The sequence below is a fragment of the Dipteris shenzhenensis genome, chromosome 25, assembly GCF_047967505.1.
Source record: "Dipteris shenzhenensis isolate YYH24624 ecotype China chromosome 25, Dip_SZ_1.0, whole genome shotgun sequence".
In the NCBI taxonomy this organism is placed as follows: Eukaryota; Viridiplantae; Streptophyta; class Polypodiopsida; order Gleicheniales; family Dipteridaceae; genus Dipteris; species Dipteris shenzhenensis.
Window position 1 is genome coordinate 45,895,308 of NC_141620.1, and position 25,129 is coordinate 45,920,436.

Consider the following 25,129-nt stretch of genomic DNA (forward strand, 5'->3'; position numbering starts at 1 on the left):
AGCACTGCAGTTTCCCTTCTACTCACACACTACTGCCCATAAGGACTCACATACCTTCTATCAGCATCCCACTGCCTTAGAGAATTACCATAAACTTAAAGTAAATGCAAGACACCATCCGCCTTTCTCTGATGCATTACGGCCTCCTCTATCAAAACATCAAAATTCCTTATCCACTCTGCAGTCCGTAGTCCTATTACCTCAACCAAGGCCTCTTCCCTTGTTCAACAATGAGTACCTTACTCGCTACAACCAGCTGCCCTCAAGCTCCTATCAATCCCTAAAAGCTGAAGTGAGAAAGCACTAGTGTCAAAGCTCACCACGAAAAGAATGGGTAGGAGACCCCTCACGATCAGCTGCAACACTTAGTGGCTACTTCTCTACAGCCATGCACAAGCCCTTGTAAGCACAAGTCATCACTGTGCACACTTTGTAAAATCCTCTCTTATCACCTTTTGCAGTAGCGCTTCAATGGCCGAGTCCACCTACTGCTTAGTCTCTTCTCATAGCTGCTCCTTCAGCATCTTTGAGCTCACGGAGTTCCATTGTCTGAGATCCTCCCAGGAGCCCTTGACCAATGCAATAGCTGTCCTTCAAGCTCGGTCCCCTTCACGATAAGAGCAACAAACAACTGCCTTATTGCCTTTCACAGCCGCTCTTACACATTCCAGAGCTCACGAAGATCTACCATGCCATAGCCGAGAAGCCCTTTGTACTCGTAACAATCAACCTCTTCAGCCCGTATAGTAGCGTCGCCCATAATGAGAAACTTCCTCCAAAAGCAACAGCCCCACCATTTGTCACATGATCATAGCCAGCACCCGGCTTCTCTTTCTCTCACAGTATATGCCCTCTGTCTTCCAAGGTGCTCCAGCCTGCAGTCAAGATCCACACCCAACCAGAAGTTCCCTCAAGAGTAACATGCGACTCCCACTGAGCATCATTCCAGACTTGCTCTCACAGCCAAGTCCTCGAGTTCCCCCGTAGAGATTCCCACAGCCCTTCTCCAAGCTCCCATCGACCGCAAAAGTCCCTCCTTCCAACTGGAATCTTGGCTCCTCTGAACTACTTCAAGGCTTTTCCTACTCATGGCGCACCTGGCTTCATAGTTATCAAGCCCCTTCGATCCCAGAAGCTCCCAGCTTGAGCTATTCAATTACTCTTCCTTCAAGTTCAACGAGCAATTGCAGCTGCTCTTCTTCACACAAGTACCCGGAGCTCATGACCTCTCGTTGTCTAAGATCCTCCCAGCAAGAGCCATAGCCTGCACCTCTACTTCATGTGATTATACGGCCTCTCGTCAAGAAAAACTCCAGCGTCCATCCCACACCCATATCATCCCAAAGAACCTCCCACAGCTCACGATTGCCCCCCTCCAACCAAGCTCTCCCCTTGTGCAACGATCCCCTCCTCCGTTCACGTGATCCCTCCCCTCCAGAGCTCTCCATTCCTTCCTGCGTAGCCACCTTTGCATGAGCAAAATGCCTTCCCAATCAGTCCAGCGACCTCACCATAATTTGCCACCTCATCAGTGACATTTTACCACTCTCAAGACATTTCCCCCAAATCACATTAAATGCACATTTTGGACCTTAGTCACACTATTCCCACACACATGAGCATGCACATTAAGGCTTGCATGCACCCCCATAAATCCACATGAAAAGCCCCTTGACATGGGCACCAGAACATATCAACTTCCCGTAACATGCAAGACCACATTGACTCAGAAAAATAAAAAAACCCCTTCATGACTTGACTTTACATAACCCCAAATACATTTTACTTGACCACACATTGGATTCCCTAGCTCTGGAGGTCTGGTACAACCATATTGCATCTCATCATATCCCAAAAGTCCCCGTAGAAGTGTCTACTATCTCAAGAAAATATCTACATCAATGTAGAGTCTTTATGAGAGTGTCCATAGCTCAAAGCCATCACCCATCAGCTATGTACATACCTTCTTAGCAGTTTGTACTTCAGTGTGAACAAGATCTTTGATTGTAGAGACTAGCTGTAGGGTAGGGGGGGGACACCTTACAAGATTTTACAGCCTCATCAATTACTGCCTGCTTACCAGGCCCTTCCAGAATGTGAAGTCGAGCCTTTACTTCTGCCAATTCCAATCGTAGCTCTATCATTGCCTGCTGCAGATAAAAGATATGATCCTGTTGCCCAAGGATGGGTCGTTTTGAGCCTTCTTATTGGTAATTCCGTGCATATGGAGAGGGTGTCATGGCTGCAACTGTAGAGTATCGAGTCTTGATGGATGTTGAAGGAGTTGAGGGAGTTGAGGGGGACTTGGAGGAGAGGGTAGGCCAGTAGTCCATAGTTGGCTATCTATTTGCAACCCCTAGCTTAACCTAGCCCCCGGGTTGGGTTGTAGGTTTAGCCCAGCTCGGGGTTAGGGTTAGTTAGCTACTTCTAACAAGTATGGAGGGAGAGGTACGAATGGAGATGTATGGCTTTTGTTGACGGGCGGTACGGTACTAGCTGCTTGCTGACGGGCTGTACGGACAGGGGAGGAGGTCTACCGGATGACGGGACTATACAGTATTGGCTGCCTACTGTACGGACGGGGGTACGGACGACGAAGGTATGGAAGTACGGACAAGAGGTACGGATGAGAGGTATGCATGAGAGGTACGGACGGGGTTACGGGGTACTGAGAAGTGCATCATGCATCAATGCACTATGTGTTACACTCCACAGCAAAATGGTGTGGCTAAACATAAAAATCAGTCACTCAGATGACCAGATGCATGGTTAAATCAAAAGGTTTGCCAACCATGTGCTGAACCACTGTCCAACAAAGGCATTGAAAGTGGTCACTGGTTACACCTTATTAAGCTTGGTATGACAAAAAACCCAAGGTTAATTATTTTTGCACTTTTGGTTGCTTAGCCTATGCACATGTACCCCAAGAATTGAGGGGAAAGCATGATGATAAAGCTGTCAAACGTATTTTTGTGGCCTACAGCAAAGAAAGCAAGCGCTACAGCCTCTACAATCTGGTCACAAAGCGGATCTTTGTCCGTAGAGACACTATTTTTGCAGAAAATTCAGACCAGCCTGTTGCTGAACTCCCAAAACAGCAAAATCATGTTTACTTCAGTGTGTTTGAAGGGTTCCTTCCCATATCTTGCAAAAGATGATACACCTGCTGAAAATCAGATTTTGCAGCAGGAACCACAAGTTGCAAATCCGTCAAATCAGCCTATGGCTGATCCTATTACTCAGCAAGATGGTTATGATATTGTTGCACATGAAGGTTCAGACTTGCTGGAAGCAAGAACAGTCCCATGTTGGTTGCTTCGTACTCTGAAAGAGAGAAAGATCTTTGCTCTCCTTTCTGGACGAACACGCAAAGACACTAGAAACACTGATGTGGGTGAGGGCAACTTTTTTAGATTCAGCTTGGGTCAGCAATCTCTTTGATGTGTATGACCCTGATTCTTTTTGCTGGAAAACGTGATGACTTGGCATTTCCATTGCAGCAATTCAAGTGTGTTTGCATCTATTCCTGCTAGCATGGGAGGCCAATGCAGCCTAGCATGCCTCCTGTTCAATATACAGCGTGAGCCTGGGTACTGGATCCCTAGAGGATTCTCTAGAAGGGAGAACCTACGTGGTTTCAGGTTCGAGGGGAAGCATCATCATCATTCTTAGTTGACTGCTAATAGAGGTAAGGGCATATATCTCTATTTGGTATCTTGTCCAGTTGTGCTTAATTATAAAGTATCAATCATTTGCTTAGGTGTCATTACTTTCATTTGATTGATATGCCCCTTTAACAACCACATAACTGGTGTGGTATGCCATAAGGCACGATGAGTCAATCCAACGAGACTAATGAATGTCCCCCTCCAAATACTGCTGGGTTGAATGGAACCAACCATAGCATGTGGAAATTCAAGCTTGAGAATATTCTCAAAGGTTGAAATTTGTTGGGTATGACGTCATCTATACTTGACTTTAAGGCCAACATCTCTCAATCAAATAGGAAAGAAATCCTAGGCATGAAAGGTTTGGCTAGTTGAACATGCAAAGCCTAGTCCTCATGAACAAGAAAGCTTTTGTGAATGGCTTGCCTCATCTTCATCAAGAGAAGATGATTTGCAAAGGATGTATGATGGGAAAAGAAACCAAGGAAAAGTTCAAGAAAAAGAGATATTCTAGAACTGATACATTCTGACCTATGTGGTCCTCTCAATGTCACATAAGTAGGAGGTAAGTTTTTCCTTCCTGACATTCACAGATGCTTATTCTCTGAAGATTGGTGAAGATTGGTGTGCTTCCTTAAGGAGAATTCTAAGACCCTTAAGTACTTTAAGAAATTCCTTGCCATTGTTGAAAACCAAACTGGCAACGCATATTCAGACCTTCAGATTAGATGAAGGGGGAGAATATATGTCAGCAGAATATATTGCATTTTATAAAGGGCATTGAAAGACAACACCATACTAGTTCTCATACTTCCTGTTACTCAGCGTACAAACTGTACTCTAGGTGAGAAAAGCAGGAGTATGCTGAAACCCATAATATAAACCAAACTACTGGACTGAAGCAGTAAATATAACTATGTACCTTCATAGTTAGTGCTACAAAAGCCGTACTAAACAAAACTCTTGAGGGTTTTATAGGGTAAAGCCTAGAATAGATCACCTAAGGATATTTGGCTGCACGGCTTATCCTCTTATTCCTGATGCCAACAAAAGAAAATATAATAAATTAGTTAAAGGAATGAAATATAAATTCGTATTCTCCTCGTCCTCCTCTAGAAGGGGCCCCTCACCCTCTGTAAAGATTGCAAAGCAGTTCGAGCAGATTGGGGTGAGAGGAGTAGGCATAGGGAGTGCCACCAGGAACCGGGGGTCATCCATGATCCCAAACCACTCTCCAAACTTGAGACAAACATGGGGGGGCCACGCGCGGAGGGGCCCTAGAAGGGGGGCCTACTAGAGGTTCTACTCCTATGCATCTCTTGGTGGGTCTAGTCCTCTTAAGGCAATCCCGCGCTAGAATACAGAAATTACTTGCAAACGTGGCACTAGATACTGAGGCAATCATCTCGATCCTTTGTCTGAATGGGTGTTTGAAAGACAATCAACCAACATGTCCGATCCCTTAGAGTCAACCGAGGTCAATATCAAAACTCCAAGTATCAGCACTCCATATTCTTCTAAGGTAACTGCAACTGCTACTGTAGAGGGGGCATGTAGGAGAAGAGGTATCTCGAGGACCTATCCAATGCCTCTCAATGGTGTGTAGGAGCTCGAAGTGCATTGTGGGAAGGCTAGGAACGTGAATGGTGAGAATGGTGTACTTTTGGCCCTTACCAAATCGGAGTAAAGGCAATAAGGGCTAATCAATGCCTTTCTTCCTCTCCTCATGGAAAGGGGGCTGAGCTGAAGAACGACAATGGCAACCTTTGGGGAGTCAAAATCTAGCTAGAAAAAACCTAAATTGGTATTCTCCTCATCCTCCTCTAGAAGGGGCCCCTCACTCTCTGTAAAGATTGCAAAGCGGTTCGAGCAGATTGGGGTGAGAGGAATAGGCATAGGGAGTGCCACCAGGAACCGGGGGTCATCCATGATCCCGAACCACTCTCCAAACTTGAGACAGACATGGGGGGACGCACTTGCGGAGGGGCCCTAGAAGGGGGGCCTACTAGAGGTTCTGCTCCTATGCATCTCTTGGTGAGTCTAGTCCTCTTAAGGCAATCCTGCGCTAGAATACAGAAATTGCTTGCAAACGTGGCACTAGATACTAAGGCAATCATCTCGATCCTTTGTCTAAATGGGTGTTTGTTGGGTGTCTATAGAAAGACACAACCAACCAACATGTCCGATCCCTCAGAGTCAACCGAGATCAGAATCAAAACTCCAAGTCTCAGCACTCCATATTCTTCTTAGGTAACTGCTACTGCTACTGTAGAGGGGGCATGTAGGAGAAGAGGTATCTTGAGGACCTATCCAATGCCTCTCAATGGTGTGTAGGAGCTTGAAGGGCATTGTGGGAAGGCTAGGAACGTGAATGGTGAGAATGGTGTACTTTTGGCCCTTACCAAATTGGAGTAAAGGCTATAAGGGCTAATCAATGCCTTTCTTCCTCTCCTCATGGAAAGGGGGCTGAGCTGAAGAATGACAGTGGCAACCTCTGGGGAGTCAAAATCTAGCTTAAGAAACCCCTACCAAGTAACCTGATGTCTCTTAGATGGGACGCATGACTGAAGAAAGCGCTGCAAAATACCAATAATGAATTTGGCTTCTCGAGGGATGAAAGCCAAAGACTCTATGTATCAAGGTGTGTCCATGCTCTACAACAATGTTCTCCTTGAGGACCATGAGCTTCGTCTTCAAAGATATGATTCTCTCAACCGGTGGGGGTGGAAGAGGATTGGCCGAAGTCATTTCACTGATCAAGAATGCAGAGGCTGAGTCGAACCTTAAGTACAAGATTTTGATGTTTGCAGAGATGTGCATGCAAACTGGGAAGAATTTTATGATAGAATGCATGGCTGTGAGGTGTTAGTAGCTCGTGGTAGATAGGCAAACAACCAAATAGTGCTTTGGTGCTGGTTGCTTGTGCTGTTGCAAGTTGCAACACAGCATCTTTGGGTAGGTTGTCAAGGTTTGGGGGCCCAATAGGGTTGAGAAACTGATGATGATGCTCAACACTGACATCCGCCCCATGAATCACTGCTCCTTCTATCACCTTTTCCTTCCATCAGCCTTACAAGATACTTGAATTCCACTCTAGTCCATCACAGGTTGTTTGCAAATAGGTCCATTTGCTGCACTCATCCATTTTCTGATCGCTCATGCAGCAAGTGAAGATGGTGACCAGTAGTAGGCAGTCGCGACCAGCAGCTCTTAAAGAGATTTGTGGCCTGTAATTTGTTTTAATAGCAATAGCATTAACATCATCAAGAATAATATTGAAAATTTTAGAGTTTCAAGGTCTTGGCTTTATTTTGACTATAGCTCTTGAAAATGTTTAACACCTATGTTTTTAGCTGTGATTAGCATACATATTGATGTTCAAAAAAATGTAGTAAACACTATTAGAAAACCGAAGTAGGCTTTTAAATTTGATGATCTCCACAGCAGATAGGCCCACTTGATGTCAATAGGTGGGAGAGAACACATACTCACCCCTGACATGCACGGTATACATATAAGTTGGAAGGGTTAACCCTGGCCAATGTTCCTCTAGGGTCAGCTAAACATCACACATCACCATGAGCACCCTACCTTAGTATCATAAGGGTAACCAAAATGTATACAGTTTCAATGACCACATCAGCATGCATAGTGATAACTTGTTATGAGCACCTTAAGAATGTGCCGGATATGTGAAGTGTGAAAAATGACCATCTAGGATGAATTGGACCTCGGGCGATGCTTATGTGGCATTTACACATGCTTGATTGAATAAATAGCTTATGTGTATCATTGTAATCAAATCTCTCTCACATATGTAAATTAAAGGACTAGTTAAAAAGAGCAGAAATAAAGGGATATTTTTGCTCTTTTCAACCCTAAACCTTGTAAATCCAAGGGGAGTCCCCTATGGAAGTCTATTTGGGGAGCTTTTGAAGAGATAAAAGCCTATATCCTCTTCTCTAGTAAAGGTAACTTCATGCTAATTGATTCTATTTGGGTGTTTTCTATATTTAGATCTACCACTCTGTCAGATGATCAGATCGCAGTTGCAGCTAGGTTGTTCAAAAAAGGGCTTCAAAATTGGGGGCAGCTTTGGAATAGAGAACATATCAGATGGAAATCCTGGCTTGAAATTAGAAGAGAATTTAACCAATCAACATCAAAGACTGATTATGGAAAGACTGGAATTATGGCAAGGAGATGTGACTTGGAAAAGATGTCAAACTAAGTCTTTATAAGACCCATACCAGATGATTGCTACATAGTTGGTCCCTAGGATTCTGCCTTCAATAGGCCATACCGCTTTGGCAAGTCTTAGCTATTCTTTAATTCCAAAAACGAGACAAGATGTATAGGAATTTTCAGTATCAAGTAGGAATTTTCAGCATGCCGTGACACAACCTCAAAAAGGCCTTAGTCAAGATAATGAAATTTTTTTTAATGCATTAAGTTGCCTGCTGACAAAAGGATTACAGACATCAGTTGAAATTTAAGGAAAATGGGTGCAGTGGGGAATGAGCTGCTAATATCAGGGATTGATATCAAGTGAAAATTCAGGTCTTACCTATGCATCGGTTGAGACTTAAGGAAAATGCAATCAGTGAGAAACTAGCTGCTAAAAAATGGATTGATAATTCAGGTCTTACTTTAGTAGTAAAGAACGAAGACGAATCCAGAAACGACCACAAGAAAAGTAGGAAGGAAATGACAAGTACAACTAAAACATAGCTTGCACAGGTTACCCAAAGATATATGCCTTCTCAATACAAAGATATGACTATACAGATATGACTATACAGGAATTAACCACCTCAAAGCCAGGTCCTGCAAAAGCGTACCATCAATAGTCCACCAATCACCACCTTCTTGGGCACCGAAAAATGCAAGCTTTCCAACAATTGACACCATGTCTTGCCAGTTATTGTAACCCCCATGGATCCATACTTCATTACTAGAAGCTAGAGGGCGATTCAAACGGTTATAAAAAAATTTTACTATGTCTCCTCCTTGAAATTCAGAAGGCTGGAAATACCATAGACCATCCACATACTTCACTGCTTTTTGTAAAAGTTGGCTTGACCTCTCTCGTTGCTCATTCACCTGCTTTCTTGCTTCGAGCCTGTCAACCGCCTCTGCAGCTCTTGCCTCTGCCAATCTGCGCTCCTCTGCAGCTCGCTTCTCCTGCTCAGCTTTTTCAGCAGCAATCCTTTCTGCTTCTCTCCTCTGTTCCTCCATCAAATAGCCTTCGAATGCATCTTTTGGCATGCCATCCTCTACTTGTACATGAAAGTCATTGTTTTTATTATTTTCATATACATCACCACCATCAAAAAATACAAAATCTATTTGGTAGGACTCCTTTGGAATGAGTAGCTTAAAAGACCACCAGTCCCCTGGCAAGTTTGTAGTATTTAAGTCTGCCATAAAAGATTTCCATCTCCAGTCATTGTAAGCTCCCATTGCTTTAATAGTGGATCTGTTAGCCAAACTGGTAATACCACGATTCAGATATATTTCTAATTCGCTCTCTGCTTTCGGAGACTCTGGGTAGTAAAAAACTTTGTTGCCATGATGTGCATTTTTTTCTGCCAAGCTCCTAATTTGAGAGTTGCGAATCTCAGCCTCAAGCTGAAGGGTTCTCGCATTTTCAAGGCGAGGCAATTCAATTTCTGCAGGCAAATCAATTCCCTGCACCAGAGGGCTTATGTTTTCTTCAATTTTTGCTTGTGTTCCGAGAGGGACTGAATCAATCACATCATCCCTGCTTCCAATATCTTTAGCCTTACTTGGAGATACTCCATCATGAGCATCTGCACTATGAGATATTTGGAGTTCTGCAGCTGCTTCTTCACGGACCTTACTGTCTGCATTATAAATAATAGACTCATGTGAAGTCTTTTCCAGTTTGGTTTCCCCGCAGCCTAGTGTGGTTGCATCCTTTTCATTCTCCAGCAGAATGATGTCTGCAGAAGAAGCTTTCTCAAGCAATGTGCTAGTATGAGTATGATTTGATGAACCTTGGCCAACAGTATCACTAGAGGTAATCTCCCGAGACACCTTATCCTTATTGTCTTTCCCAAGATTCCTGAATGATGACTTGGGAGCACCACCCGGTTCTTTGCGATTATTTTCACCTGATTTCCTCCGAGCTCTTGCAAGAATATCTACCATTGCAAAAAATTAAAAAAGGGATTAGAACTCAGCCTCGCAACACAAAAATAGTCCAGTCCACATCAAATATGCCATATAGATTATACCATGTCACATCCAGCCACTTTCTAGTGAATCTATGCAAAAAGGCTAAAAACAATCTTAGTTAGAAAAAAGGCACAAACCGATGTCTTTGAGCTAAGTTTGGTTGATGAGTCAATCTGATGGAGTAGAGGGTGCCCTGCCTGCTTCTCCTCCTCCCACCCTCTGTTCTCACCCTCACTTTTTTAGGGGGTGAAAATAATTTTTATTATTATAAAAAGAGCTTGAAGATAACACGGGCCAATTTACAAAGTATCACCTCCCTCAAAGGTGTATCCCCTCTGAAAGGACTCTACTTAAAATTAGTCACTACCTTGTGGAGAGAGCATATCCAAACTCCATATATATATAGATAGAGAGAGAGAGAGAGAGAGAGAGAGAGACACACACACACACACACAGTTTATTAACATCTACGAAAGGCCGACAAGGGTCAATGAGACTGAGAATTAACCAAATGCAATGAAAGCTAGGGGTGGGTCCACTAAATGAGCACCCATACCCAAGGCTGATGTGTGTGACAAGGAAAAAAATAAATACATCATGATGTCGTTGTGAGAGAGGCAAAACCCAAAAAGGGGGGACATCAATGGGGACCCCTGGTTACCTGTCGATCGGTAGGATATACATCCCAATGCCAACATGCCTCAATTGGGTTTCCCCATCAAAGGGGGCTTGGACTAGAGTGGAAGGTGAGAAAGAGAGTGGCCAAGAATCATAGGCAATGGGCCTGTCATAGGCACAAGCGTAGATGAGACCTCAACCAAAGTCCTCCCCATAGGGAGAGCAGCACGATGAAACATATCCCTAGAGCCCAATCTCTCTTTTGAGGGAGGAGTTCTTCAATCTCTCCCCAGAGGTGGTGCCATAGGTTACAGCTCACTAGTATAGGTTTAATCATTTATAGAGCCATCTTCATGGTTTCCTCCTCCCCCCCCGGCTTGATATCCTACTTCCTTGTGCTCCCCCCCCCCCAAGAGGTGGTGCCATAGGTTACAGCTCACTAGTATAGGTTTAATCATCTATAGAGCCATCTTCATGGTTTCCTCCTCCCCCCCCCCCCCCCCCGGCTTGATATCCTACTTCCTTGTGCTCCCCCCCCCCCCCTTCCAAGAGGTGGTGCCATAGGTTACAGCTCACTAGTATAGGTTTAATCATCTATAGAGCCATCTTCATGGTTTCCTCCTCCCCCCCCCCCCCCCGGGCTTGATATCCTACTTCCTTGTGCTCCCCCCCCCCCCCCGCCTCTTCTGACAAGCCCCCTTCATCTTCCTTGCACCCCGCCCTCCTCCTTCAATAGTTATCGCTCTTGTCATCCACCCTTCTTCCAAGCCTCATCTTCCCATTGAGCTTCCTCCATAGTCACAGGTTCCCACGCCGCATCCTCCTACTTGGCCACTACTACTAATAAAAATCCTACCACGGCATCTCCGTGCTCTCCATTGATCTCTCTCTCTCTCTCTCTCTCTCTCTCTCTCTCTCTAACTTGGCCTAACGTCGTCTTTGCCTTCTTTTGACTCTGGCCCTCTATTTCAACTTCCAAGGGTGCAAGCCTTGCCCAAGCCAACCATTCCCCGTAAAGGGTGCACGCCCTACCCAAGCCAGCCATTCCCCCTAAAGGTTTGGCCCCTAAGGTCCTAAAAATACACAAAGGTCCCTTAGAAGTACCATGACGCCCTAGAGGTTTCAGTGTCTATTCTTCAAAGAAAGGGACCACCATTGGAGGGGTGGGAAGCTCCAACCAACCTTTTTGCGACGTCAATTTCGCTACCACATGAGGGGAGCAATGGACCCCAATTCTCTTCGACCTCATGATGAAGCTTCAAATAATGGAGACCTTGAAGGAGTGATTGGGATAGCAAGGACTAGAGTTGTGGCTAGCACATGGCCACAATGCCACTTTTCAAGTTTTTTCCCCAAAGATAGACATGGTCTTACGTGGGGAGGAGTGGTAGTGACGTGCCTGGAGATGAGCAAGGAGATAAGCCAGGTTTCAAATGGAGTCTCCAATTCTTTCTTGATTTCTTTGGCCTTCATGCTGAAAGTGCCAGCTCAAACCTTTAGAACCCTCAGAGAAAAAGAGGCAACTTCTCCACTCTCTGAGGAAGAAGGTCCACTTGGTATAAGCAGACCCTTGCATTTTCGACCAAGTGGCAAAGTGTGCATAATGTCTGTCTATATATTGGTCATGATGTGAGAGGGGTGAACCTAGGAGCAATCAAGTGCAATGCACAGATATATATCTCCAAATATGCCAGGCAACAAAAGCTTGCTATGATCTCCGAACAAGTATGCATTGAGGCATGTGTGTTGGGTGTAGGAAGCAATGGAAGCTCAAAAATGGAAGCAAGAAGGAGAAAAACGAGATGCTGTAATAGATTGCTGCAAAACTGAAGTGTGGAGGCTCAAGGGAGAGCCAACATAACAAAACCCTAGGGCTAAATGCCCTAACTGGACTAAGTGTCCTAACTGACCTAGATGGTACATAAACTAACTGTACCAATAGTCCTAACTGACTATAACTAGGCCTACAAGGCACATACCAAGGTATAAGTGGCATCTATGGATATCCCATGAGATGGCCTACAAACCCCCCTCCATGGTATGGGCTGAAGTATACTAGACATGGCTCAAGATACCTAAATATCTAGTGTCATGGTTGCACATGTTCGTCCCGTAGGAATATAGCAACCTATGACTGTACAGAGTACAACAGATCAGGTTACAAAAGGTACTAAGTTTAAAGCTTGCCGAAAAGCCTCAAACTTAGATCGAGGTAGAGCCTTCGTAAAAGGATCTTCCAAGTTGTCTTCAGTGGAAACATAAGACAATTCAATCTCACCTCCTGATAATCGCTCTCTGACATACTGATAGTGAACCTTAATGCACTTTGTGCAAGCATGGAAAACTCGATTCCGTGCAACAGCCAAATCACTCTGACTATCAATGAAGATAACGATAGGAGCAGTCTGACATGCACAAAGATCTGCAAGTAGCTTCCAAAGCCAAACACACTCCACTGTAGCTGTAAAAGCTGCTCTGTACTAAGCTTCACAGCTAGAAGTAGCAACTGTACTCTGCTTCTTACTGAACCAAGAAACACATGAAGTACATCAAGGGTATAGAAACAAGCTGAGAATTAGGCATAATCTCATCAATGTTGGCCAACTGCTCTTTCAAATCCTTCACATTAGTGAGATAGGCATCCATGTTACCACCCTCATGAAGCTTCAAATCTTTCAACTGCTTGCGAAGATAGGGAACCCTCGCCTCATTCCGCACCTGATACAAAGATGCAAGCTGATCCCATGCTTGCTTAGCTGTCTTGTAAGACTGGATATGAGGGATATGCCCATGCCTTGGCATTAATCATAGGGACTACGGCGGACTCTGTCCTTCCACATATCCAGCTAGCCGAGACGTCAGTAGAGGCGTGGGCCACTCTGAAGGATTTGTATGAGATGAATACCCCTCCCGGATTTTGCTTCTTCAGCATCAACTCTACAATCTTGATATGGAAGAAGGAGATACGGTACATAGCCACTTGACGAAGGTCAAGGTGGTGAGGGATCAGCTGGCAGCAGTTGGTCAGAAGACAGACTCATGCCTTTTGGCCTTGATGGTACTGAGGAGGCTACTACCTCGGAGTTTCAAGAGCTTTGTTACGACTGTGACAGCAGGACAGAGGACCAAATCTCTGACGTTTGAGGAATTGGGTCCAATACTGCTTCAGGAGGAAGCTCGGGAGAAGCTCTACAACAAGGACAAAGACGACAAGGCGTTGCTGGCGAAGGATTCCACTGGCAAAGGAAAGGGCAAGCCTAACAGTGGCAAGTCCAAGAAAGACGACTCTGACGACGAGGGGACTTCTAAAAGGAAGCAGAAGAAGAAGTGCTTCTACTCTGATACGCCAGGACATTTTGCAAAGGACTGCAGAAAGAAAAAGGCGGATCAAAAAAACAAAAAGAAGTCTGACTCAAATTTAGAGGGAGAGGCCAAAGCAAATGTGATAATCAAAGAGTTGTTCCTGGTGACATCACCAAGTGTTACCGAGGTCAGATATGTTGATCCAGAAATCACCGTGAGGATGTCTGACATAGAGATGTGGGTCGACGAGGAGTCAGATGCCTTTGTAAAGGTGAAGGACAGCATGGAGCGCTTGGTACCTTTTAGGTGTGTGGCTGTTGACACTGACACGAGGGTGGATTTCATGGAAAGCCCGCAAGTCTCATGGTCAGATGGATGCTGTAGTTCAGAAGGGGACAGTACAGGATTACACAAGCTTTTGGTGAGGTACACGGTTTGCTTTCGGGGCAAACACACAAGTACAACAGTCTGGTATGTACTTGATATTTTGCATTTGAGCCTTTATAGCATGCTGTGGAGAGACTCTGTTCTTCATTTGTCTCAGGTGATACGAGATTGGAAGGAATTGGCCTTCTTCGAAGGCAGAAGGGGAAGTATTGGTGCTTCTTCAAATCTCTGACGCAGATTGCTTGAAGGTGATGGACAAAGAGTACTGAAGCCAGAAGAGTACCTCCTTGAGAACTCAGCGAGAGTTCATGGTCCAGGTTATCTGGAAATATTCATTGGTTGCAAACCTTGCCAAAGGAAGGACGGGTTGAAACAGACCCTCAGAGCATGGTGCCTGGAAGACTCCAGGTTGTTCACTCATTATGAGGGGGACAATTGGAAGATCGTGATGGCTGGATTGCTCGAGTTCAGAGGCGGGAACGTGACTGAAGGAGGTGGTGCCAGGAGGTGCTACCAGAGATGGATTGTGTATCAGGATGGTGTGCGGAAGCGGAACCAGACCTGGTGGAGCAGGAGCCACTGGATGAAAAGCCAGGAAAAGATATTGACATCGAAGAGTTCTAGAGGACTACGACCAGGGAGTTACTGGAGCATCGTCATCGGCATGTTGGCATTGGGCCGAGATGTGTCGGTGAGAGGGGGTGTTGGAAAGGTCACCTCCCCATCTATAAGCCCCCAAATGAAGAGAGCGTGGGGGAGGGTGACCTAGGGCAGGATGTGCCCAAGAGAGAAGAAAGAGAGGGGGCTACCACATGGGCAGCACCTCACAGAGATAAGCATGGCTGCAAAGGACGGAACCTGTGGAAGCAGCAAAAGGCGGGGACAGCAAGCCCTAGATCTGACTTGGCAGGGCACGATGACGTCAGCAGCAGTACGGTTCAGTATGGCGCTGCACACGTGGCTGGAGAAGAGCCTGGCAGAGGGAGCAAACAGCTTGTATATGAGATGTGTGAAGGCCTTAAGTGGTGTTGCATAGTGAATAGTTTACGAAGAGTTTCAACGAAAGCCTTTTACCTTCTAATGGTGTTATTCACTTGCTTTAAATGTGGATGAGGGTCGCTGTGAAGGCGGTCTGGGCTCTACTACTTTTGTCCATCCACCGCCTTGCAATAAATGCATTGTATAGAGCTGGAACAGGCTGGAATGAGGCGGCTGCACCAGAAAAATGCTCCAAAATAGGTCTTTCTTTGCAGTGGGCACTCCAAAATGCAAACTACCCGCGACACAAATGCTTGGAGAGGCCACAGATGCTCACGGGTGTGTAGAAAACCAGCAAACCAGCAAGAAACAGGCTGCTGAACAGCTCCCAATGGCTCCAAAAGGGCTCTGGGTGATTGGAAATGGCCAGAGGGTGGATCCCTGACCTGCTCTGATACCACTGTTGGGTGTAGGAAGCAATGGAAGCAAGAAGGAGAAAAACGAGATGCTGTAATAGATTGCTGCAAAACTGAAGTGTGGACGCTCAGGGCTAAATGCCCTAACTGGACTAAGTGTCCTAACTGACCTAAATGGTACATAAACTAACTGTACCAATAGTCCTAACTGACTATAACTAGGCGTACAAGGCACATACCAAGGTATAAGTGGCATCTATGGATAGCCCATGAGATGGCCTAGGATGTGCACAATTTCCGAGCAAAAGCCTACGAGCAGAAAAGTCCAAGCGATAATTTTTTACACCGACCATGCTAGTATATTTCTCAAAGGAATATACAATTCTTTCTTAATTTATATCATTGATGGAACCATATACTTATTATCATTATAACCCTCATTTTAGACAACATCAACTATATATGAACATATAGTGAACACATTAGAAACTCCTATAAATCCCTCCCTTCCATACTCTCTTTTGAGGATTATGGTAATTCAATCGATTTAAAAGAGTTTCCCTTAGCTTTAGCAATCCCATATTTGAAGTATTGAGAAGCTCTCATGTAACACTGTATACCATATTCCTTGGATGAGTAGGAAAAAGATATTGAAAACCTCATACGTGAAGCCATTATAATCGATCATAGATTAATCTCTAATACATTATCAAATATGGGAAGGCAAGGGAGGGATTTTCAAAATATTCCCAATTCTCCAATCCTAAGTACTTTTAAGGAACTGTGGTCCCTACTGAACTCCTTCCTACCATTATATGAATTAGGGAGAAGTTGTAACTCTCATATACATCCTGAAATTTCTAATTTATCTCTTTTATACCTATTTAAATTATGAATTTAAGCCTACCATTGCATAGATCATGAAATTTTGAACATTTTTCCTTTTTACAGCTCCTCAATCCGAGCTAAGGAGCAAAAGATATGACCCCTTCTTTATAGGCTCTCCAAGGGTATTCTGCCAGCGGAATAGGATTGGGGCAAGCTCTTCAAACCATATTCCTCTGGCAGAATACACTTGGGGTCTATTAAAAAGACGTTGTATATTTTTCTTAGCTCATATTGAGGAACTATAAAGAGGATATTTGCTCAAAATTTCATGATCCAGCCAAGGGTGAAAGGAAAAGAAAGAATATTTGAAAGTCATAAAATATGTCACCACTTGGACATTATATATGTTTATTATATAAAGGTATATATAAAGGTATATTTATATCTATCTCTATTCATCAATATTTCATATTTACTTAATATTTCTTGAAATAATTTGGAATTTTGTGCTCCCCAAAAATGACTTGAGCCTATATATTTTGACCCCTCCCACCTTTTGTCTACTCGTCGCTCGGCGGTTTTTTGCTCGGAAAATGAAAACCCCCAGATAGCCTACAATGTGCAGGTCTACAAGGAGAGTAGGGGATAGACACTGGAGAGCATGTCTCAACCAAAAATGTTCAATCGAGAAAGCCCACAAGAAGGTATGTGTCTCATAAAGCAATTGAGGCCCAATCAAAGATAGCCAAGCCACTCAGCCCCAAGTAAATAAGAAGGGGGAGGGAACAATCTACACAAGCTCCACAATCTCCTTCCAGACAATCCTAGCCTCTTTGCATTCCGAATGGACTACTCAGTAAAGAGGCAGCATGGGCAGCAAGAGGAAGCCCCAAAAATTTACTACAATCCCTCCAAGAATAGAAAGCCAAAAATTTACCACAATCCCTCCAAGAATAGAAAGCCAAAAGGAAATCGTAGTTTTTCTATTCCTGAGAGGCTTCCAAGGACTTCTCCAATATCTACAAATCTATAGAAATTTGAAACTCCTTCCAATGATTGACTCTAGAGAGCTTTCTAACCCCTAACACCAAGCTAGATCTCCTATTGTTCCTAAAAGTGTAATGAAAGAACGGAAGTATCTTCCCACGGTTTCCTACATCATCCACTCCGATTCCTTGGGGTGCCACTACAAGCATGGAAACACCCCCATAAAGCCAAGTCCCCAAGCTGTCCTCCAGACAGGGGATCTAAACACCAGCTAAAGTCAAACAACACTACTACAGATGACCCACAATCCGGACCGGCTCAACATGCATCCACGAGGATATCTGTCATGTGCACGGATTGGTATCTGACGTGTACTAGGTACACAGAACTAGCTCACGTTAGCCTGGGGAGGCTTAGAGCTAGGCAGGCTTGATTCTCGGGTTGAGTGGCAAGGGTACGAACTATTTATAGGTCTTCGCTATTTTTGGCGCCGGGGCCCGAGTCTATAAAAGAGGCCCAGGGGGTTCAGTTCTCAGTGTGCAGTTGGGAGCAAGTCTCGTTCCCAAGTGCTAGCTCTGATCCTGGATTGTGTCGCGGACGCGCGCCTGCATCTTAGCGTAGCCCAAGGCCCAGTGGCAGATCCAGGGCTTCACAGCGACACCTGGTGGTATGGGACACCAGGCTGGTTTGGATCTGATTGGGAGTTCGTGCCAGTAGCTCAGCTCGTGGCTCGGAGGGGACATCTTCTGATTCGGGATCACATCCCGTAGATGTCACGGTTGGGTGGTGAGCAGCCTGCTCAGTTCTGATGTTGTGTGTGATTGTTTTGCAGATCAGGGGTTTCAGGAGTGTTGGGACGTGTCAGTTGGTATCAGAGCCAACTCCTGAGGTAGGAACTTCTGATGCGAGAAATTTGACGGATTTCTCTTCCAGGTATGCCCTAAAATTCGAAATTTCCTGCTGCGTTTTTGCTAACTACCTGGGGTAGAAGGGGTGAAGAGATATCTGGAAAAGGAAGAAGAAGAGGAGTGAAATAGAATCGAAATTTTTGAAGGCTACGGAGAGAAGTTTTGAGGGAGGAGAAAGAGAGCAGAAAAGAAGGAGCGATGTGCAGGGAAAAGACTGCAAGGGACGAAGGGATGCGGAGCCTGGGAGGGGGCGCAGTAGATGAGGCTGTAGTGGCGGGACAGCCTGTGTATTAGGCTGTCCACAGCCAGCGCAGTAGGCTGCGAACAGCCTGCGCAACAGGCTGCGAACAGCCTGCGCCTAGGGCTGCGTGCAGCCTGCGCTGAAACAGGGTGCTCCAAAAACATTTCCGGATTTCTTAGCGAACTCAGGAGTGAGTTCTTAGAGGAGGGGGAGTATGTCATGTGCACGGATTGGTATCTGACGTGTACTAGGTACACAGAACTAGCTCAGGTTAGCCTGGGGAGGCTTAGAGCTAGGCAGGCTTGATTCTCGGGTTGAGTGGCAAGGGTACGAACTATTTATAGGTCTTCGCTATTTTTGGCGCCGGGGCCCGAGTCTATAAAAGAGGCCCAGGGGGTTCAGTTCTCAGTGTGCAGTTGGGAGCAAGTCTCGTTCCCAGGTGCTAGGTCTGCTGATCCTGGATTGTGTCGCGGACGCGCGCCTGCATCTTAGCGTAGCCCAAGGCCCAATGGCAGATCCAGGGCTTCACAGCGCCACCTGGTGGTATGGGACACCAGGCTGGTTTGGATCTGATTGGGAGTTCGTGCCAGTAGCTCAGCTCGTGGCTCGGAGGGGACATCTTCTGATTCGGGATCACATCCCGTAGATGTCACGGTTGGGTGGTGAGCAGCCTGCTCAGTTCTGATGTTGTGTGTGATTGTTTTGCAGATCAGGGGTTTCAGGAGTGCTGGGACATGTCAATATCCCCAACCTCTGACTTGGCAACCTACCTCCAAAGTGCACATCAAAGGCCAAGGCATCCCCATATGTATCTCACCAGAGACCTAATGATATGAAGATGGATCGTTGTTCTCAAGAAGGCCCCCATCCCAACTAAGAGGACAATGCCGTCTCTCATCTATAGAGACCCAATCTAAGGGTAAGGCTGCATCTATCTGTTCAATCCTTCTTCCACTCCCTCTGAGGTGACTAACAATCTGAAGTCTACGTTCATTTGGAAGGTTTTTAAAAGCCTTTCTAAGAGGCCACAAAGAAAGCAGGGCCTCTCTCTCACTTGGACCACTGCATGTAACCAAAAGTGCCCAAAGGTCAGCCATGCTTATCCAAAACCAAATCATTCCACATGATAGGCTGCATATCAAACTCCTCTTGTGAGGAGGGGGGGATCCTCTAAAGAACCTTCCTAAAGCTGCACCCAAGCTTCCAGGATGGCAGCCATGAGGGGGAAGGAAGGCATTCTGAGGTGTGAAGAAGTAAAAATCCACCTAGTGCTGTCCATCCAATCACCACCCGACGAAGGGGTACAGGACCCAATGCATCATAAAGAAATCTTTCCAAGGCTGCTGTCCTGCATGAATGCCCTAACTATCAGCTTGCAGAGTAAAGCCATACACTGCACATCTGGATCAATGTTATAAGGCCACCTTCTTGTGTCAGAAGAATCAGTGTCTCCCAAGGCACCCTCACTCTGGTATTTGCTGAACCATCAAGCCCACCCCATAAAAAATTCATGATCGGTCTTTTGAGCTAAGTGATGCAATCTCTAGAGTGGCACCAGCCAGATCAAACAAACAAGGCTGTGGCCAGCAGTACCTGGTTGACAACCACCTCTCTAGAGGCAACAAGGTCAAGTCTGACCATACCACCTGATTCTTCAATTGCACATTTTTAATCTGCAACTTACTATTGAGCTATCTCCTTTATTTTGCATATTCCCAGTCTAGCATGCTCATTGCCAGTTTCTTCTACATATGGTTTTTCATGGGAGATATCCAACCATCTCTCTCCAGAATTTGGTGTGTCCATTTTGGATGGGTTCTCAAAGGGGACATGATGGAGTCAAATAGAGATTGTCACAGATTTGGCAGAAGGTTTTACATACTTTCAGCAATCTATAGGTAGAACCATTCAAGACTGTATTCTCCACAGATTGTACGATAACAGCATCTCTTTTTGGTTCATAGATTGTGGCATGACGTAGTATTACTCTCTTTCTCCTTAGTTCTTTCTTGATATTGCTCAAGATTAGGACCTCCTTTTTTCATTTATTTTATTTTGGGGAGATTGGGAACCACTGTTCTTGGCTCTTCCACCTAATGGTTCCTTTATTGATTTCTCATGATTGAGTTGACATATTATGCCACTATGCTGGCCTTCGTCTACAGCCCATATGGGCTGATTCTCTTCATCAGATCCTCATCCTCTGTCTGCAGATCAGCCAGTCTCTCCATGCATACCTCGTTGCCTATGCAGCATCCAATCTTCTCTTTGCTGCAACCGATGCTGCCCTCTGGCAGGCCTTCTTGCTGCTATAGTTTACCCACATAGCTGCCCATATGCCAGCCTATAAGCTGTCCACCTGGCAGCTTTTGTGATGGGCTGATCTCCCCATGTGGCATGCATATCTTATGCCCATATGCCCTTCATCCTACACAGTATCATGTCTCCTCATCTGGGGGCTTACAAGGGGGACAAATTAACACTTTACTCGAAGGTGGCTCAGGTTAATGTTCGGAGCATTTAACGGGTGTTGAATAGTGAGTTTCCATAAATGTAATGGAGAACAATTGAGGGTTGCTTATAACATATATTATGGCTTTAAAGACACAAATGAAAGGATGAGCAAAGCCTGAAAAGCTGTCAGAACCCAAAATATCATGGGTGGAGCTCCAAGGAAGTGTGATCAGGGATCTTGAGGGTGGTCAGATCTGAAGCCAGAGGTGTATGCCTTGGTGATCAAGCCACCCAATCTAGAGATCGCCTTCGACAACTGAAAGAGAACGTGACTTCCACTCAGTCATGTGTGAAAAGAGGTCAATTTGCTTGTGAGTGGGAAAATTCTCTTTGCACTTAAATCTCATCAGGTGACATGGCGTCTCACATGGCAAATGAAGATGGGCCTAGTAATCAGAAAGCAAATGTCGTCATTGATGAGCCGTTCTTAATGGTTACCCTTAGAGGACGAAGTGATCATCAGGCCCCAATATTTGGAGGACAGGCGAGTATCACATGCCCTTAGGGGCAAATGCAAGTCTCATCCCATCAACTAAGGATTGAGGCAGGGAGAGCCGCAGGCACACCAAGGGAGTAGCGGATCTGCACATTATGCACATTGGGTGAGGTAGAGACAGAGGAGCAATTCTTATGTATCTGCCCCATTTACTATGAGATTCGAGGACGCTACCACTGCCTTTTCCAGGAGGGGCTTCGATTCGGGCCTCTCTTCAAATGGATTCACTTCCAATACCATGTCTGCGTCAGTCTCTACTTGATGGAGATGAGACGTCATAGAGAGACCCTTCTGCGTCAGATCACAAAGGGAGAGAGGGCAACTCAGCAGGGGACTCTAGTGGATCAAGCTGCGACATGTCACAGACTTCTACACATTCGAGTCTGACCTTGGACATGACGGGATAGAGGGTTAGGAGATCGGCGACATGAGAGCAGTATGGACCAGTGAGAAGAGACGACGACGAGGGAAGATACAGCCAGAGACACTAGAGCCACCCACGATGCGATGATGGACTAGAGCACACATGATGGAGGTTCAGCCTCTTACAGTCCTATTGGGAGGAGACCGCCTGACCAGAGGTGTTACTATTGATATGGCCTATAGGATACAGAGAGCTTGGAGACCATGCCCTCTACCATAGCGTGAAACGGCCAGACATACAGAGATACAAGACATCTTTGCAGCTCAAAGGAGAGCCACCATGGCACCTGGATATGTCTTCTAAGTCATTATCTGAGACTGAGTCTAGCTATTAGTTACTAGTTGTTTACATATTTTGTAGCTCTGATTTGAGTCCAGAATAGTATTCAGCAAAGGGTCTTAGTGTGCCTTAGCCCTTTGTGGCTTGTATGAGTGTCTGTAACTTTTGATTCTGTACTTTGTCTCATAGGCTTGCGAGGCCTCTCGAAGACGTTATTACACACCTCTCTCTCTCTCTCTCTCTCTCTCTCTCTCTCATATATGAAAGAAAGAAAGAACGACAGAATGATTTAATTAATTTAAAACTTTGTACCTCTTCCTACCATGATGTAATATTAAATTCCTTACTTAGAAAGCACATGCATACCCAATGGCTTTTCTTAAGAACATTGGATGTGGTTGGAAGAGCAAGGGAAAATGGTCCCTTTGGGAGCTGGGTGACTTGGAACCACACGGATCATGAATATTAGAGGAGGGAGTGCCATTCATGGAACTACAAAAGGTTGAGAAGCTCAACGTAGTCATTAATGCCCTGTGAGCTTTGATAGGCCAATCAAAGTATATCCTTATACGCTGCATGGAATTAACATAGAAGGCTATGTGGAGATGCCTGTCCTTGCTATCTTTATTCTCCTCAACAAAGTTGGAGGTAGAAACTACACAGCGCTAGAAAAGCCATTGGGTTTCACTCTCTGCCATTTAAGTTTGAAATATGCAGAGGCTGCAATTAATAAAGTGTTGCTGAAAGAACGGAGCAAATGACGGCACCTGGTTCTGCTGAGTTGTGGCATGCCACTTGACATTTTCTCCCAGAGGTCTGCATAAGAATGACATTAAGATTAATTTGATCAGCATCAAAACGTAATAGGTTGCTGACTGCCCCATAGTTAGCTCCGGACCTATATTGCTTTCAAGCGATGAGAAATCAAAACATAGAAACATGCACCGCCAACGTATTGCCTGAACGAAAGAGTAAGTCACTGTCCCTGGAAGCCATAACGTAGAACAAGCAGCTTCGCAGAACATGGGAAGTTTCAAAAACCTTGCAGATCGTGTAATTCTTCAGATGTTTCACTAGATGAAAACGAAAAGAAACTTTCGTTACGATGTCATTTCCGTGTTGTCAAAGAGCCAAACGTATTCTACACGAACATGTCACGTGCATATGTGTGAATTCTTCGGCTGGGAAATAGATGGAGCTGAAACAAGTTTAGGTTGCCGATCCTGATTAGAGTCAAATTAACTGGTAGTCCGCCTGTAGCAATCCATCGTAAAGCTTGCGAACCAGAATCTCACTGTTTTGAAGAGTAATCTGGTTAGGTTCTCAGTTCGCGACTTGAGAATTAACTGTATTTTGTTATATTTGCATTGTTAATCGTCAGTAAATGTGTGTTTTCATCACAAGCAGGAATTCGGTAGCTTGACCCGTAATAGGCAAGAAACCTGGTTTGATCACGCACTATTGTTGCACCGAAACAGACGAGCTAAGATTCCAAAACATTGAATAAATTGGCAATTTTGCAAAAAGCAAGCACAACATTGACGGATTTGAATAGCGATGTTAATCTGCCTTTGAGTTTGAAAGGATCTTGTGTGAAGTGTTAAGGCAACTACAGCCAAATTTGAACACAAGTTTCCAGTATTTCGAAAAGGAAGGAAGATCAGGCGCGTTGCCGGATAAGCTTGAGAATCCAACTTTTGCACTCAGTGAACAAGAGCTGGATTTTTGAAGACGAAACCAGATTCGAACTTAGTTATTGTATTGGAAGTGATTCATTAAGTGAATCATTATTGTCTTGGAGCCCTTTCAAAGGGACGCATTTTTGTACATCGTGCAGGACCGCTGGGATAATTCTAGGCATTATTTTAGACAACATTCATAATTGGTTTCAATCACATTGAAAGCAAGCTCTTGTAGCATATAATTCCCCATAGGCATTGTTTTCGCAGCTGAGCAATTGAGGAGCAGACTCCAATTCTTACTAAGCAACAAAAATGCCGCGGTTGAGCAGGGAATGGCATTCGAAGCTATTTCTCGTAAGCACTCGGAGTAACTCACCGCGTAGCGGGGGATGGACTTAGTTGACGAAGGTCGTGCGAAAGGGTCCGAGGCAGTGGGTTGGGAGGATGCGTTGGCAATAAACGGTAAGGAAGACGTAGCAGCCATAGCGACTGGGGACGATGCGCGTTCTCTAGGCGTCAAGGCAGCAAGCTACTGTCATTGGAGCTGAGCGAAAGCTGGCAAAGTCGCTGCAAGGATGTAACGATTGTGCGGATGTGAGAAGAGAAGGGTTCAAGGGAAGGATGTAACGATTGTGCGGATGTGCGAAGGAGGGAAGGGTTCAAGGGAAGGAAGAAGGGAGGGAGACGGGGCATTGCGAGTGGGGAGGAGAAAGGGGAGGGAGGAGAGCTAAGAGGAGGAAGGAATGAGGAGGGGAAACGTAGGACGCCATAGCCAGGAAGCTCGGGAGCTTGGAAGATTGGAAGATGATGAAGAAATTGTTAAGAAGCAAAATGGTGAATAAGAAGAAGAAGAAGAAGATGATGATGAAGATGGTGAAGCTGGTGGTGCACATAACACTAGCCTTTGCCTGCACGTGAATGACACCGACCCCTTTCACCCTCCACACGTTTATATCTTTGCCTTTTCCCTCCTCCCTCCCTCTCTGGCACGGTTCATACTCGGAATTGTTCAGACTAGGCCCAATCACAGTCCCTGGCCCGGATGCTCAGAGGAAAAAAAATTGCCCGGTTTAAGAAGGCCGCCCAAGCAAACGATATCGGAAAAATTCGAACCGTGAATGAATTTTATTGGGTATTGGAACTGGGGTCGCGGGGTCTGCACCCATCTCCTCAGCCACCAAGCCAATAAGCTATCGTTA

The 25,129-nt window shown here is 45.2% G+C and overlaps 1 protein-coding gene across 2 annotated transcripts in view; it reads right to left on the reverse strand.

Annotated features, from left to right (window-relative positions):
* The window catches only part of SS3 (starch synthase 3), a 152,048-nt gene extending 127,256 nt beyond the window's left edge, over positions 1–24,792 (reverse strand). The window contains exons 1-3 of one of the 2 annotated variants that reach the window (XM_087396091.1): positions 24,307–24,792; positions 23,016–23,064; positions 8,510–9,835 (exon numbers count right to left, since the gene is read on the reverse strand). In XM_087396091.1, the coding sequence (XP_087252217.1) occupies positions 8,510–9,835; positions 23,016–23,064; positions 24,307–24,414 (1,483 nt within the window). In that variant the 5' untranslated portion in view covers positions 24,415–24,792. The remainder of the gene's footprint in view (positions 1–8,509; positions 9,836–23,015; positions 23,065–24,306) is intronic. The other variant, XM_087396090.1, reaches the window with a different exon arrangement.
* Positions 24,793–25,129: the final 337 nt, after the last annotated feature.